The sequence below is a fragment of the Anomaloglossus baeobatrachus genome, chromosome 1 (genome assembly GCF_048569485.1).
Source record: "Anomaloglossus baeobatrachus isolate aAnoBae1 chromosome 1, aAnoBae1.hap1, whole genome shotgun sequence".
NCBI classification, from domain to species: Eukaryota; Metazoa; Chordata; class Amphibia; order Anura; family Aromobatidae; genus Anomaloglossus; species Anomaloglossus baeobatrachus.
In genome coordinates, this window is record NC_134353.1 from 111,566,667 (window position 1) to 111,580,518 (window position 13,852).

The following is a 13,852-nucleotide window of genomic DNA, read 5'->3' on the forward strand; positions in this document are numbered from 1 at the left end:
AAGTCAATGTTAACCCTATAATGATACAGGTAAAATATATCTTTGTACCGTGTTAGCCAGTAGAGATAAAAAATTGTTTAAAAGAGTCCTCAGTGGTTGATACCTTTTAATGGCTAACTGAAAAGATGGTGATAGTTCTGCTTCACATAACTTGTCTTTTTTACTGCTCCATTCTATGTCCTGTTGTGTATAAATATGTGACTCCTCAGATTTTGTGTTATACCATGCCTGATGAAGAGACCTGAGTAGTCTGGAAAGCTTGCTATTATTACCATCTTTTCAGTTAGCCATTAAAAGGTATCAACCACTGAGGACTTCAGTTCTTTTAACCCTATAATGAGTTTTCTCCAAAATGAAAAGGCTTCCGTCTGCAGACAAAGGTTTTGGGATTATTGCCCCTTGTTGTTGCGGAGCTGGATACTGATTGGCGAGGTGAGAGGTCTTCGATAGAGGTCTGGAGAGAAGGGTCTCTCCTTTTGGAGCGCATTACTCTGCGCTGACCAGTTTGATGGCCATGAAGCTGCTGTCTACGGATGTAGTTCCCTTTCTTTTGGAGAAGACGCCGATTTAGCTGAATATTGCCAGTTACTTACTTCTACGTAAGATAGGTGGCATGAGAGCTGGCTTTCTTCCTCCTCTTGGATACGGGGTCATTTGTGTCACCATGTATGTCCTACAAATGTCGTTGCTGTGCACAGCTCTGCCTATCCTCGTGTTATGGGGTAAGACAGGAAGGTTCGGTCTATTGGAACAAATTCTGACGGGAGGGGAAACTTCAAATACTTCTGGTACCGGAGCTGTTTGGGACCAATTTATAGACGTCCTGAATTATTAGTTTCTTTTTTCTTATTTTTCTTCATTAGGGTTTCTGCAGATACCTGGAGAAGAAGATCAGTGACCTGAAGGGCAGAGGTGTGGTGATTGGCTATGATGCCCGTGCTCACCCAGCAAGTGGGGGCAGCAGTAAGAGGTATGCCACCCCCAGAGCCACCTATGCAGGTCAGATAGTGCCGAAAATCTGGCCCTCCTCTCCACAGGTCTGTACACAAGGTAGAGCGGCTGCAGGTCACCAGTCAGGAGACCGTACCCTGCGCGATCTACCTTATGCCACCCCAGAGCCACCTATGCAGGTCAGATAGTGCCACAAGATCTGGCCCTCATCCCCACAGGTCCGTACATAAGGTGGAGCGGCTGCAGGTCACCGGTCAGGAGACCGTACCCTGCGCGATCTACCTTATGCCACCCCAGAGCCACCTATGCAGGTCAGATAGTGCCACAAGATCTGGCCCTCATCCCCACAGGTGCGTACATAAGGTGGAGCGGCTGCAGGTCATCGGTCAGGAGACAATATCCTCGCATGGTCCGTCGTATGCCACCCCAGAGACACGTGTGCCAGTCAGATAGTGCCGCAAGATCCGGCCCTCATCCCACAGGTCTGTACACAAGGTGTAGCGGCTGCATGTCAACGGTCAGGAGACTATACCCCTGCACGGTCTGCCGTATGCCACCCCAGAGCCATGTATGCAGGTCAGATAGTGCCGCAAGATCCAGTCCCCAGGTCCATAGCGGCTGCAAGCCACCGATCAGGAGACCATACCCCTGGATGTCCACCGTGTCGTCCTAGCGTCAATCATAGTCTCACCGCATCACGCTGGGGCTAATTATTGTTTTTGCACTTTCACCTTTTTTTCCACTTATTACAAGAGCCCTAACATTTTATTCTGAGGGCTTTGTTTTATATTATATTTTGTTTCAGGAGTTGCAGTTTTGAATGTCCCCATTCACTCTTCCATATAATGTACTGAAAAAGAACAAAAAACATTCTAAGTGTCGAAATCTCCATTGTCTTTCCTTTTTTACAGCTTCCACTTTTCTGTTGTCATTTTCAGCTGTATGAGGGCTTGGTTTGATTTTATTTTTTTTTATGCGGGTGCAATTGTTGATACCATTTTAGTGTTAAAACAATATTTTTATTGTTTTTTTGTTTCATTTTTTTGAGGCGAAAGTGCCAAAAAATGTCTATTTATTTATTGATTTGCATGTTAAGCCGTATGGATTAAATATTTTAGTAGTTAAGAATTTTTCAGACCCGATGCTTATTTATGAAATTTGAAAAGGGTGGTTTAAACTTCCAGGTCCCGATTTATCAGGTACGGCGCTGTGCACGATGGGCGAGGTGGAGTGTGAGGCGCCTGATTCATTGACAAGGTGACGCCTCGCCACAACTCTAGGGTCTGGAGTAAGATTTGTGGCACAAGGATCACCACTGCTTGTCATGAGTTTGATAAACGGAGGTCGTCGTGCCCTGTCATGCCCCCATTTTAGCTTCACCCGCTTTGTTGAAGCTCGGCTTAAGTGGGGTGAAATTGTCTAAAGTCGCCAAATTTTTTGCGCAGCCCCGCAATATGCAGCTTTTCAAAGCTTTTTACAACGGTTTTCTGGCATAAAAGCTTTGATGAATCGGGACCTATGTTTGTTTGCTTTATTTTAATGTTTTCAGCTATATTTTTTATTATGTTTTTACTTACCCCATTTGGATTTTAACCCCTTAACGACCCATGACGTACTGGGTACGTCATGGATCGTGTGCCGGTAATCCCTGCCGCCGGTAGGAGGCGGCGAGACGCGCACATATCAGCTGTTATCAACAGCTGACATGTGTGCCTGCTAGCCGTGGGTGGAATTGCTTCCACCCGCGGCCATTAACCCCTTACATTTCGCTGCCAAAGTCTTGGAAGCGATATGTATATGGGCGCCGCCATGACAGTGACTTACCCCGCCCCCACCGGAAGTCACGTGACATGATCACGTTACTTTCGGCGGTTGCCATGGTAGCACAGCGTCATGTGATGACGCCTGTAGCTAACATGACTCACTTCCTCTCAATGCCGGAATACAGCCGGCATTGAAAGTGAAGCAGCAAATCTGCAGTTCTCAGCTCTGTAGCTGAGATCTGCAGATAGTGCAGAGCAATCGGATTGCTGATCGCTATAGCCCCCTAGGGGGACTAGTAAAATTAAAAAAAAGTAAAAAAAAAAAAAAGTTTTAAAAAATTAAAAAACCTAAAAGTTCAAATCACCCCCCCTTTCACCCCATTGAAAATTAAAGGGTTAAAAAAATAAAAAATACACACATTTGGTATCGCCGCGTTCAGAAATGCCCGATCTATCAAAATATAAAATCAATGAATTTGATCAGTAAACGGCGTAGCGGCAAAAAAATGCCAAACGCCAAAATTACGTTTTTTGGTCGCCGCAAAATGCAATAACAGGCAATCAAAACGTAGCATCTGCGCAAAGATGGTACCGTTAAGAACGTCAGGTCGAGACGCAAAAAATAAGGCATCACTGAGCCTCAGATCCTGAAAAATGAGAACGCTACGGGTTTTGGAAAATGGCGCAAAACGTGCGCCACGTTTTTTGGACAAGCTTGTGAATTTTTTTAACCCCTTAGATACAAGTAAACCTATACATGTTTGGTGTCTACAAACTCGCACCGACCTGAGGCATCACATAGATACCTCAGTTTTACCATATAGTGAACACGGTGAATAAAATATCCCAAAAACTATTGTACAATCCCACTTTTTTTGCAATTTTTCCGCACTTGGAATTTTTTTGCCGTTTTCCAGTACACTGTATGGTAAAACTTATGGTTTCATTGAAAAGTACAGCTCGTCCCGCAAAAAACAAGCCCTCATATGGCAAGATTGATGGAAAAATAAAAAAGTTACGCCTCTCGGAAGAAGGGGAGCAAAAAACAAAAAAAGCAAAAACGGAAAGTGCCCGGGGGCTGAAGGGGTTAAGCTTTGATCTCTTATATGCTATGCAAAGCATTAGCAATGTAGTGTGTAGTCAATTAATAATAATTTATGACACCCAATCAGAGCCAGGGCCTCATGAAAGCACTAACTGAGTGGGGATGGGGTCATCCATAGGCGATCAGCTGCTATGGCAGTACCACCGACACCCTGTAACTGCGCTGCAGAGTGACCACTGGGCTACTAAGGGCCGTTTCACACCTCCGGTATTTTGCCGGATCCGGCACACATGCAGTACAGTTACATTCATTTACAGTGGAAGCGCGATGCCATGCGGTTGTGTGCTCCATTCACAACTGCATGTGTCTGCATCGTGTCGCGCTTCCACTGTAAATGAATGTAACTGTACTGCATGTGTGCCGGATCCGTCAAAATAGCGGAGGTGTGAAACGGCCCTAAACGAACCTTCCCCAGGAAGTAACCACTTCAGTGCTGCAGTTATCAATTGGAACCGGCATCCAAAGGGGTAACTGGCGATCGTTGCTGCTCTAGGTGAGGCTGGCTGTATAACACTGCTCCTGAGCCTGCTCCAGTCATTGGACATATATGTATATCACATGTGAGGAAAGGGTTAAAGAGGTTTTTACCATCTTGGTAAATGATGGCATAACTCCAGTATATACCATCACTTAAAGGGAAGGTGTCGCGTTTTTTTATTTTTGTATTAAAAATAGTGATTATGAAATCAAGTATTTCTCATACAAAATGAAAATCGCTGCTTATTTAGTTTTTGTCATTCTTATTGTACTGGAGGCACTGGGGGCTGCCATGCTGGATTTGCCGTGTGTGTACTGACATTAACTCCTTCCTTTATGGCAGCCCCTGTGCATAGACTCTGATAGTCTGGCTCCGACCCCTTGCCATACGTTACAGTGGGCGTCTGCTGTGACGTGGACGCGCCCCCTGGGCTGTCCAGAACACAAGAGGGAGGAGTTCAGCGCCATTATTGTGGAGCTCACAGCGTGTGCTGTTTGCTCCACTTTACCCCTGTCACCCGCCGAAATGTGTGAGTACGGGCCGCCGCCCCTCCCCCTTGTTACAGTCTCCGATGACACCCCATCCCTCCGTTCTCCCCATCCCCTGCTCTGCCCCAGCTTCTGACGCCGCCCCTCCTCCCCGCTGTTACCGTCTCCAATGACACCTCCCTCCCTCCGTTCTCCCAAGCCCCCTCTCTGCCCGCCGCCGCAGCTCACCCGGCTCTGCCCGCCGCCGCAGCTCACCTGGCTCTGCGCTCTGCTGTGTGTGTGTGTGTGTGTCACAAGGTCCCCATCAGGGGTGATGTGTGTGTGTGTGTGTGTGTGTGTGGGTGTGTGCGCGCCACTGCATGTGAGTACCTGTGTGTGTACCGGTGATACTGTCTGCAGGGTTGTGTATCTAATCCTATCCTGTGTGATACTGTTTGCATAGCTGTGTATCTAATCCTATCCTGTGATACTGTCTGCTGAGCTGTGTATCTAATACTCTCCTGTGTGATACTGTCTGCAGGGCTGTGTATCTAATCCTCTCCTGTGTGATACTGTGTGCTGAGCTGTGTATCTAATCCTATCCTGTGATGTCTGCAAAGCTGTGTATCTAATCCTCTGCTGTGTGATATGGTCTGCACTGCTGTGTATCTAATCCTCTGCTGTGTGATACTGTCTGCTGAGCTGTGTATCTAATCCTCTCCTGTGTGATACTGTCTGCAGGGCTTTGTATCTAATCCTATGTTGTGTGATACTGTCTGCAGGGCTGTATATCTAATCCTATCGTGTGATACTGTCTGCTTAGCTGTGTATCTAATCCTCTGCTGTGTGATATGGTCTGCACTGCTGTGTATCTAATCCTCTCCTGTGTGATACTGTCTGTGTTAATTCATAGTTTTGATGCCTTCAATGTGAATCTACAGTTTTCATAGTCATGAAAATAAAGAAAACTCTTTGAATGAGAAGGTGTGTACTGTATGTCCGGCTCCACTCGCTGTCCTTGATAGATGAAGCGAACCCTTAGGGGTACTTTGCACGCTGCGACATCGCAGGCCGATGCTGCGATGCCGAGCGCGATAGTCCCCGCCCCCGTCGCAGCAGCGATTTCATTGTGATAGCTGCCGTAGCGAACATTATCGCTACGGCAGCTTCACATGGACTCACCTGTCCTGCGACCGTCGCTCTGGCCGGCGACCCGCCTCCTTGTTAAGGGGGCGGGTTGTGCGGCGTCATAGCGACGTCACACGCCAGGCGGCCAATCGGAGCGGAGGGGCGGAGATGAGTGGGATGTAAACATCCTGCCCATCTCCTTCCTTCCGCATATCCTACGGAAGCCGCAGTGACGCCGGTAGGAGATGTTCCTCGCTCCTGCGGCTTCACACACAGCGATGTGTGCTGCCGCAGGAGCGAGGAACAACATCGGACTGTCGCGTCAGCGTAATCATGGATTACGCCGACGCTGCACCGATGATGCGATTACGACGCTTTCTTTTTCGCTCCTAATTGGGAGACCCAGACAGTGGGTGTATAGCTACTGCCTCTGGAGGCCGCACAAAGAACTACACTTAAAAGTGTAAGGCCCCTCCCCTTCTGGCTATACACCCTCCCGTAGGAGTACGGATTCCTCTGTTTTAGCTTTGTGCGCAGGAGGTCAGACACGCACGCATAGCTCCATTGTTTTTAGTCAGCAGCAGCTGCTGACTATGTCGGATGGAAGAAAAGAGGGCCCATACAGGGCTCCCAGCATGCTCCCTTCTCACCCCACTGTATGTCGGAGGTGTTTGTAAGGTTGAGGTACCCATTGCGGGTACGGCGGCAGGAGCCCACATGCTGATTCCTTCCCCATCCCTTTTTACAGGGCTCTGGGTGAAGTGGGATTTACTGGTCTCCAGGCACTGAGACCGTGCTCCATCTACAGCCCCTGGAGAAGATGCTGGATGGAGCGGAGTACATCAGGGACATGGCCCTGCTTCCTCAAGGTACTCTGTGTCCCCGTGCATTTGGCGCTCACACCGCAGCATGCTGGGTGTTGTAGTGCGCCGGGGGACATCAGCGCTGCGGCGCTTGTGCCATGGCCTCATTCAGCTTCGCTGAAGCAGGCACACTTCTGGGAATCGGTCGCGCCGGCCGCTGGGACTGCGGCGCGGCTGGCACTTGTGGTGCGCCGGGGACTTCAGCGCGGCCCGCGCTTTTACGGCGGCCGCGCTGATAACTCGAGTCCCCGGCTTTTGCGGCCTGCTTCCGTTCGTTCCCGCCCCCAGACCTGCCAGTCAGGAGAGGGGCGGGACGCTGGCCAGTGCATCAGCGCCGAGGGCTGGAGTCGTTTTTACATACTCCAGCCCTCACAATCGGCACAGAGGGGACACTGTTTCCCGCACTTTTGTTTGGGAACTCCCACGGACCGCCCCTCTCCACAGACGCCGGCAGCCATTCCTGCTGACACGCTGAGCTGCAGAGGGGAGCCGGGGAGACCCAGACAAGGAATTCTTCGCCTCTTACCCGCTATTCAGCGGGCGGTAAGCAGCCCTCAGGGCTCACCCCCTCTTGTGCCAGTAGTATTCTTAGTATTTTGTTTTTACAAATACTTGGTATTACATAGCGCTGGTCGCCCTTTGGCTATAGACTCTCTCACATTGCAGAGAGCCAGCAGCATGTCGTCCGTAAAACGCAAGGGTGCCAAGGCACAGACATTATATGCTTCCTGCACCGCATGTGGGACTTTTCTACCGGCAGGCTCCACGGACCCCCATTGTGTGCAGTGCTCGGCCCCTGCGGCGCTTGCACAGCCGGGGCCTCTGCTGGACGTGACCCAGGGTGTACCACCTGTGAATGCTGTCCAAGTGACAGGAACTGAGTTTGCAGCTTTTGCTGACAGAATGTCTCTCACTATGTCACAAATTCTTGACACATTGCGAGCTAGGCCTGTACTTCAGGCCACGGACACTGTGCAATCATTGCCCCCTGGTCCCCCTCAGCTGAATTACCTCCAAGCTCCGGGACGGGCATATACACCTCAGGGTGAAAACTCTGACTCGGACGATGGCCCAGGGCAGCCTAAGCGGGCTCGCTATGACGGGCCTTCACATTCATCTCAATGGTCAGGATCCCAGCGAGATGAATCTATGGGTGATGAGGCGGACGTAACTGACCAGGATTCTGATCCTGGGACCGCTCTCAATCTAGATACACCAGATGGTGACGCCATAGTTAATGATCTTATATTTAACATCAATAAGATGTTAAATATTTCCCCACCAGCTCCTCTTGTAGAGGAGTCAGCTTCGCAGCACGAGAGAATCCATTTCAGATACCCTAAGCGTACATTAAGCACTTTTCTGGACCACGCTGACTTTAGAGACGCAATCCAGAAACCCCACGCTTATCCTGAAAGGCGTTTTTCTAAACGGCTTAAAGATACACGCTATCCTTTTCCCCCTGAGGTGGTCAAGGGTTGGACCCAGTGTCCAAAAGTGGATCCTCCAATTTCCAGGCTTGCAGCTAGATCCTTGGTTGCAGTTGAAGATGGAGCGGCACTTAAAGATGCCACTGACAGGCAGATGGAGCTCTGGCTGAAATCCATCTATGAAGCGATTGGAGCGTCATTAGCGCCTTCTTTTGCGGCTGTATGGGCACTCCAAGCTATCTCAGCCGGGCTTGCGCAAGTCGACTCAGTCACACGTGCATTTGCCCCGCAGGTAGCACCATTGACCTCGCAAATGGCGGCATTCGTGTCGTACGCGATTAATGCTGTTCTTGACGCTACAAGCCGCACGGCAGTGGCGTCAGCCAACTCCGTTGTTTTGCGTAGGGCCCTGTGGTTGAGACATTGGAAAGCAGATTCTCATTCCAAGAAGTGCTTAACCAATTTGCCTTTTTCTCGTGACCGATTGTTTGGAGAGCGTTTGGATGAAATCATCAAACACTCCAAGGGTAAGGACTCATCCTTACCGCAACACAGACAAAACAAACCCCAACAGAGGAAGGGTCAGTCTGGTTATCGGTCCTTTCGAGGACCGGGCAGGTCCCAATTCGCCTCGTCAAAAAAGACTCAAAAAGACCAGAGACGCTCAGATTCTTGGAGGTCTCAGTCACGCCCAAAAAGGACAGCCGGAGGAACCGTTGCCAAGACGGCGTCCTCCTGACTTGCGGTCTCCGATTCCCACACCCGCGGTCGGTGGGAGGCTTTCCCACTTTGGCGACATTTGGCTGTCACGCGTCAAAGACCGTTGGGTGAGGGATATTCTGTCTCACGGGTACAGGATAGAGTTCAGTTCTCGTCCGCCAACTCGTTTCTTCAGAACTTCTCCACCACCAGACCGAGCCGATGCTCTGTTGCAGGCGGTGGCCGCTCTAAAGGCGGAAGGAGTGGTGACCTCCGTCCCTCTTCAGGAACAAGGTCACGGTTTTTACTCCAATCTGTTTGTGGTCCCAAAAAAGGACGGATCGTATCGACCCGTCCTGGATCTAAAGTTGCTCAACAGACACGTAAAAGTCAGGAGGTTCCGGATGGAATCCCTACGCTCCGTCATAGCCTCAATGTCTCAAGGAGATTTTCTAGCATCAATAGATATCAAAGATGCGTATCTCCACGTGCCGATTGCACCAGAGCATCAGCGTTTCCTACGCTTCGTCATACACGACGAACACCTGCAGTTCGTGGCGTTACCTTTAGGTCTGGCAACAGCCCCCCGGGTCTTCACCAAAGTCATGGCAGCAGTAGTAGCTGTTCTGCACTCGCAGGGTCACTCGGTCATCCCGTATCTAGACGACCTGCTTATAAAGGCACCCTCTCAAGAGGCATGCCAACACAGTCTGAAGGTGGCACTAGACACTCTCCAGAGTTTCGGGTGGATTATCAACTTTCCAAAGTCTCATCTAACCCCGACCCAATCTCTGACTTATCTTGGCATGGAGTTTCATACTCTCTCAGCGATAGTGAAGCTTCCACTGGACAAGCAGTGCTCGCTACGGACTGGAGTGCAATCTCTCCTTCAGAGCCAGTCGCACTCGCTGAGGCGCCTCATGCATTTCCTAGGAAAGATGGTAGCAGCAATGGAGGCAGTCCCATTCGCGCAGTTTCATCTGCGCCCTCTACAATGGGACATTCTACGCCAATGGGATGGGAAATCGACGTCCCTCGACAGGTCTGTCTCCCTCTCTCAGACTGCCAAGGACTCTCTGCGTTGGTGGCTTCTCCCCACCTCATTGTCACAGGGAAAGTCGTTCCTTCCCCCGTCCTGGGCAGTGGTCACGACGGATGCGAGCCTATCAGGGTGGGGAGCGGTGTTTCTCCACCACAGGGCTCAGGGGACGTGGACTCAGGAAGAGTCCACCCTGCAGATCAATGTTCTGGAAATCAGAGCAATCTATCTTGCCCTGCGAGCCTTCCAACAGTGGCTGGAAGGCAAGCAGATCCGAATTCAGTCGGACAACTCCACAGCGGTGGCATACATCAACCACCAAGGGGGAACACGCAGTCGGCAAGCCTTCCAGGAAGTCCGGCGGATTCTGACGTGGGTGGAAGACACGGCATCCACCATATCCGCAGTCCACATCCCAGGCGTAGAAAACTGGGAAGCAGACTTTCTCAGTCGCCAGGGCATGGACGCAGGGGAATGGTCCCTTCACCCGGACGTGTTTCAGGAGATCTGTCGCCGCTGGGGGATGCCGGACGTCGATCTGATGGCGTCACGGCACAACAACAAAGTCCCGGTTTTCATGGCACGGTCTCACGATCACCGAGCTCTGGCGGCAGACGCCTTAGTTCAAGATTGGTCGCAGTTCCGGCTACCGTATGTGTTTCCACCTCTGGCATTGTTGCCCAGAGTGCTCCGCAAAATCAGGTCCGACTGCCGCCGCGCCATTCTCGTCGCTCCAGACTGGCCAAGGAGGTCGTGGTACCCGGATCTGTGGCACCTCACGGTAGGCCAACCGTGGACACTACCAGACCGTCCAGATTTGCTGTCTCAAGGGCCGTTTTTCCATCTGAATTCTGCGGCCCTGAACCTGACTGTGTGGCCATTGAGTCCTGGATCCTAGCGGCCTCAGGTTTATCTCATGAAGTTGTTGCCACAATGAGACAGGCTAGAAAACCATCCTCAGCTAAGATCTATCACAGGACGTGGAAGATATTCTTAGCGTGGTGCTTGGCTCAAGGGTTTTCTCCCTGGCCATTTGCATTGCCAATTTTTCTTTCCTTCCTGCAGTCTGGGTTGGAAAAAGGTTTGTCGCTTAGCTCTCTTAAGGGTCAAGTCTCCGCGCTATCCGTATTCTTTCAGAAGCGCTTGGCACGGCTTTCTAAAGTACGCACGTTTCTCCAAGGAGTTTGTCATATCGTTCCTCCTTACAGACGGCCATTGGAACCCTGGGATCTGAACAAGGTTCTCATTGCTCTCCAGAAGCCGCCTTTCGAGCCTTTGAAAGAGGTTCCCCTTTCTCGGCTTTCACAAAAGGTAGTTTTTCTTGTGGCGGTCACGTCTCTTCGAAGAGTGTCCGAGCTAGCGGCGTTATCTTGCAAATCTCCCTTCCTGGTGTTTCACCAAGACAAGGTAGTACTGCGTCCAATTCCAGAGTTTTCTCCCAAGGTGGTTTCTTCCTTTCATCTCAATCAGGATATCACTTTGCCATCTTTGTGTCCGCATCCAGTTCACCAATTTGAAAAGGGTTTACATCTGTTGGACCTGGTGAGAGCACTCAGGATTTACATTTCTCGCACGGCGTCTCTACGCCGTTCTGATGCGCTCTTTGTCCTAGTCGCTGGGCAGCATAAGGGATCGCAAGCTTCCAAATCCACCCTGGCGCGGTGGATCAAGGAACCAATTCTTCACACATACCGTTCTGCTGGGCTTCCGATTCCATCTGGACTGAAGGCCCATTCTACCAGAGCCGTGGGTGCGTCCTGGGCATTGCGGCATCAGGCTACGGCTCAGCAAGTGTGCCAGGCGGCTACCTGGTCGAGTCTGCACACGTTTACCAAACACTATCAAGTGCATACCTACGCTTCGGCAGATGCCAGCCTAGGTAGACAGGTCCTTCAGGCGGCGGTGGCCCACCTGTAGGAAGAGGCTGTCTGACAGCCCGTTCATGTGGTATCTTTTTACCCACCCAGGGACTGCTTTTGGACGTCCCACTGTCTGGGTCTCCCAATTAGGAGCGAAAAAGAAGAAGGGAATTTTGTTTACTTACCGTAAATTCCTTTTCTTCTAGCTCCAATTGGGAGACCCAGCACCCGCCCTATTTGTTCTTAGGGTTTCGTTTTTCGGGTGCACATGTTGTTCATGTTGTTTCTTAAGTTCTCCGATCTTGTTATCGGATTGAATTTGTTTTTGAAACTGTTATTGGCTTTCCTCCTTCTTGCTTTGGTACTAAAACTGAGGAATCCGTACTCCTACGGGAGGGTGTATAGCCAGAAGGGGAGGGGCCTTACACTTTTAAGTGTAGTTCTTTGTGCGGCCTCCAGAGGCAGTAGCTATACACCCACTGTCTGGGTCTCCCAATTGGAGCTAGAAGAAAAGGAATTTACGGTAAGTAAACAAAATTCCCTTCTTTGCGCTCGTTAATCGTATCATCTAGGCTTTACACACTACGATGTCGCATGCGATGCCGGAAGTGTCATTTTCAATTTGACCCCACCGACATCGCACCTGCGATGTCGTAGTGTGCAAAGCCCGCCTTAGGCTGTGTGCCCATGATCAGTACATGCAGCGGTTTGGACGCAGCATACGTCAGCTGCGTCCAAACCGCTGCGGTGTACAGTATAAGCATAGTGGATGGGATTTCTATAAATCCCATGCCCACTGTGCTTGGTTTTTCCGCAACAAACAATGACCTGTGGAGCGTCTTTCCAGACCGCAGCATATCAATTGTTTGCTGCGGAATTGCCTGCGTCCTCCGTAGGGAGAACACAAGCGAGAGACAGCAGCGTCCCAAACCCTGATCCTGGGTACAAGCAGCTGTGGTCTCCTGTGTTCTCCTGCGGAGGAGACGCGCGCCTCCCCCGGTCAGGACTTGCTGCGTTCTGAACACAGCGAATCCTGATCGTGGGCACATACCCTTACTTCCCTCCAGAGACGTCAAACCCCTACACATGGTCCTGGTCGGGACTCACAAATCTTCTCTTTACACAGAGGATTTTTCCTAGAGGCTTCACAGACAGCCTCTTCACACTGACTGCCATGTGCCAAAAAACAGTCTCATTATAGCAACTGAGACACACTCATGGGTGGAGGTATATACAGTAGATAGCCAGAGCCACCCATCTCTCCAGCTATCCGTAAACCTGGCCCTTGTGACTGCCTTAACAAAACTCTTGGCACTACAGGTACCAGCATAGACATTCCAGGTTTGCATCCTAGATATCAACCACCTCTGGGATACATACCGGCCATTTACAATGTAGCCGGTCACCAACTTACAATATGCAGCGTCAACTCAGCTCAACTTCCTAGATGCCCCATCCCTCTCCTGCTTCCCATTCATCCCAGCAATACAAAGCATCATTTGGTAATCATTCTTAATATTTTTTTAATTTATTTTAATTTATTTATTTATTTATTTATTTTCAATAACAAATATATATTGTTCATTTGGAACTGCCATAATCCTACTGATACAGACAGGAAGCTACCCGGCCATTGTTACTGCAAATTAAGCACTGTTAAACAAATCCTCGTATGTCTGTCACTGGGAATATGGCAAGTTGTGCCTCTGCGGCGGCAGTGAATGATAATCCAGGTCTTTCATCTCCCCATCACCAGCCCTGAGGTCGGCCCGCCATGATCCCGTGTACGCAGCCCTCCTGTCACCTGGACGCCCTGTATGTAGGCGATTCCCAGGCGCTGCCATCTTTGGGTGCTGTGTGCTTCTGTTCAGGTCGTCTGAGACTAAATTTAACCCTTTATTTTTCCAGGTTTGCCAGACTTGCCGCCACGACCTTCGTCAGTCAAGGCATCCCTGTCTACCTCTTCTCCAGCATCACGCCAACACCATTTGTGGTAAGTTTTTGGTTATATTTAAAGGGGCTTCCTATCCTATATAGTGATGTATTTTTACTAGGATGTCATTACTATAT

At 50.2% G+C, this 13,852-nt stretch overlaps 1 protein-coding gene across 1 annotated transcript in view; it reads left to right on the forward strand.

Annotated features, from left to right (window-relative positions):
• The window catches only part of PGM2 (phosphoglucomutase 2), a 50,820-nt gene that overhangs the window by 8,847 nt on the left and 28,121 nt on the right, over positions 1–13,852 (forward strand). The window contains exons 3-4 of the mRNA XM_075346955.1: positions 864–970; positions 13,691–13,775. Coding sequence (XP_075203070.1) covers positions 864–970; positions 13,691–13,775 — 192 coding nt within the window. The remainder of the gene's footprint in view (positions 1–863; positions 971–13,690; positions 13,776–13,852) is intronic.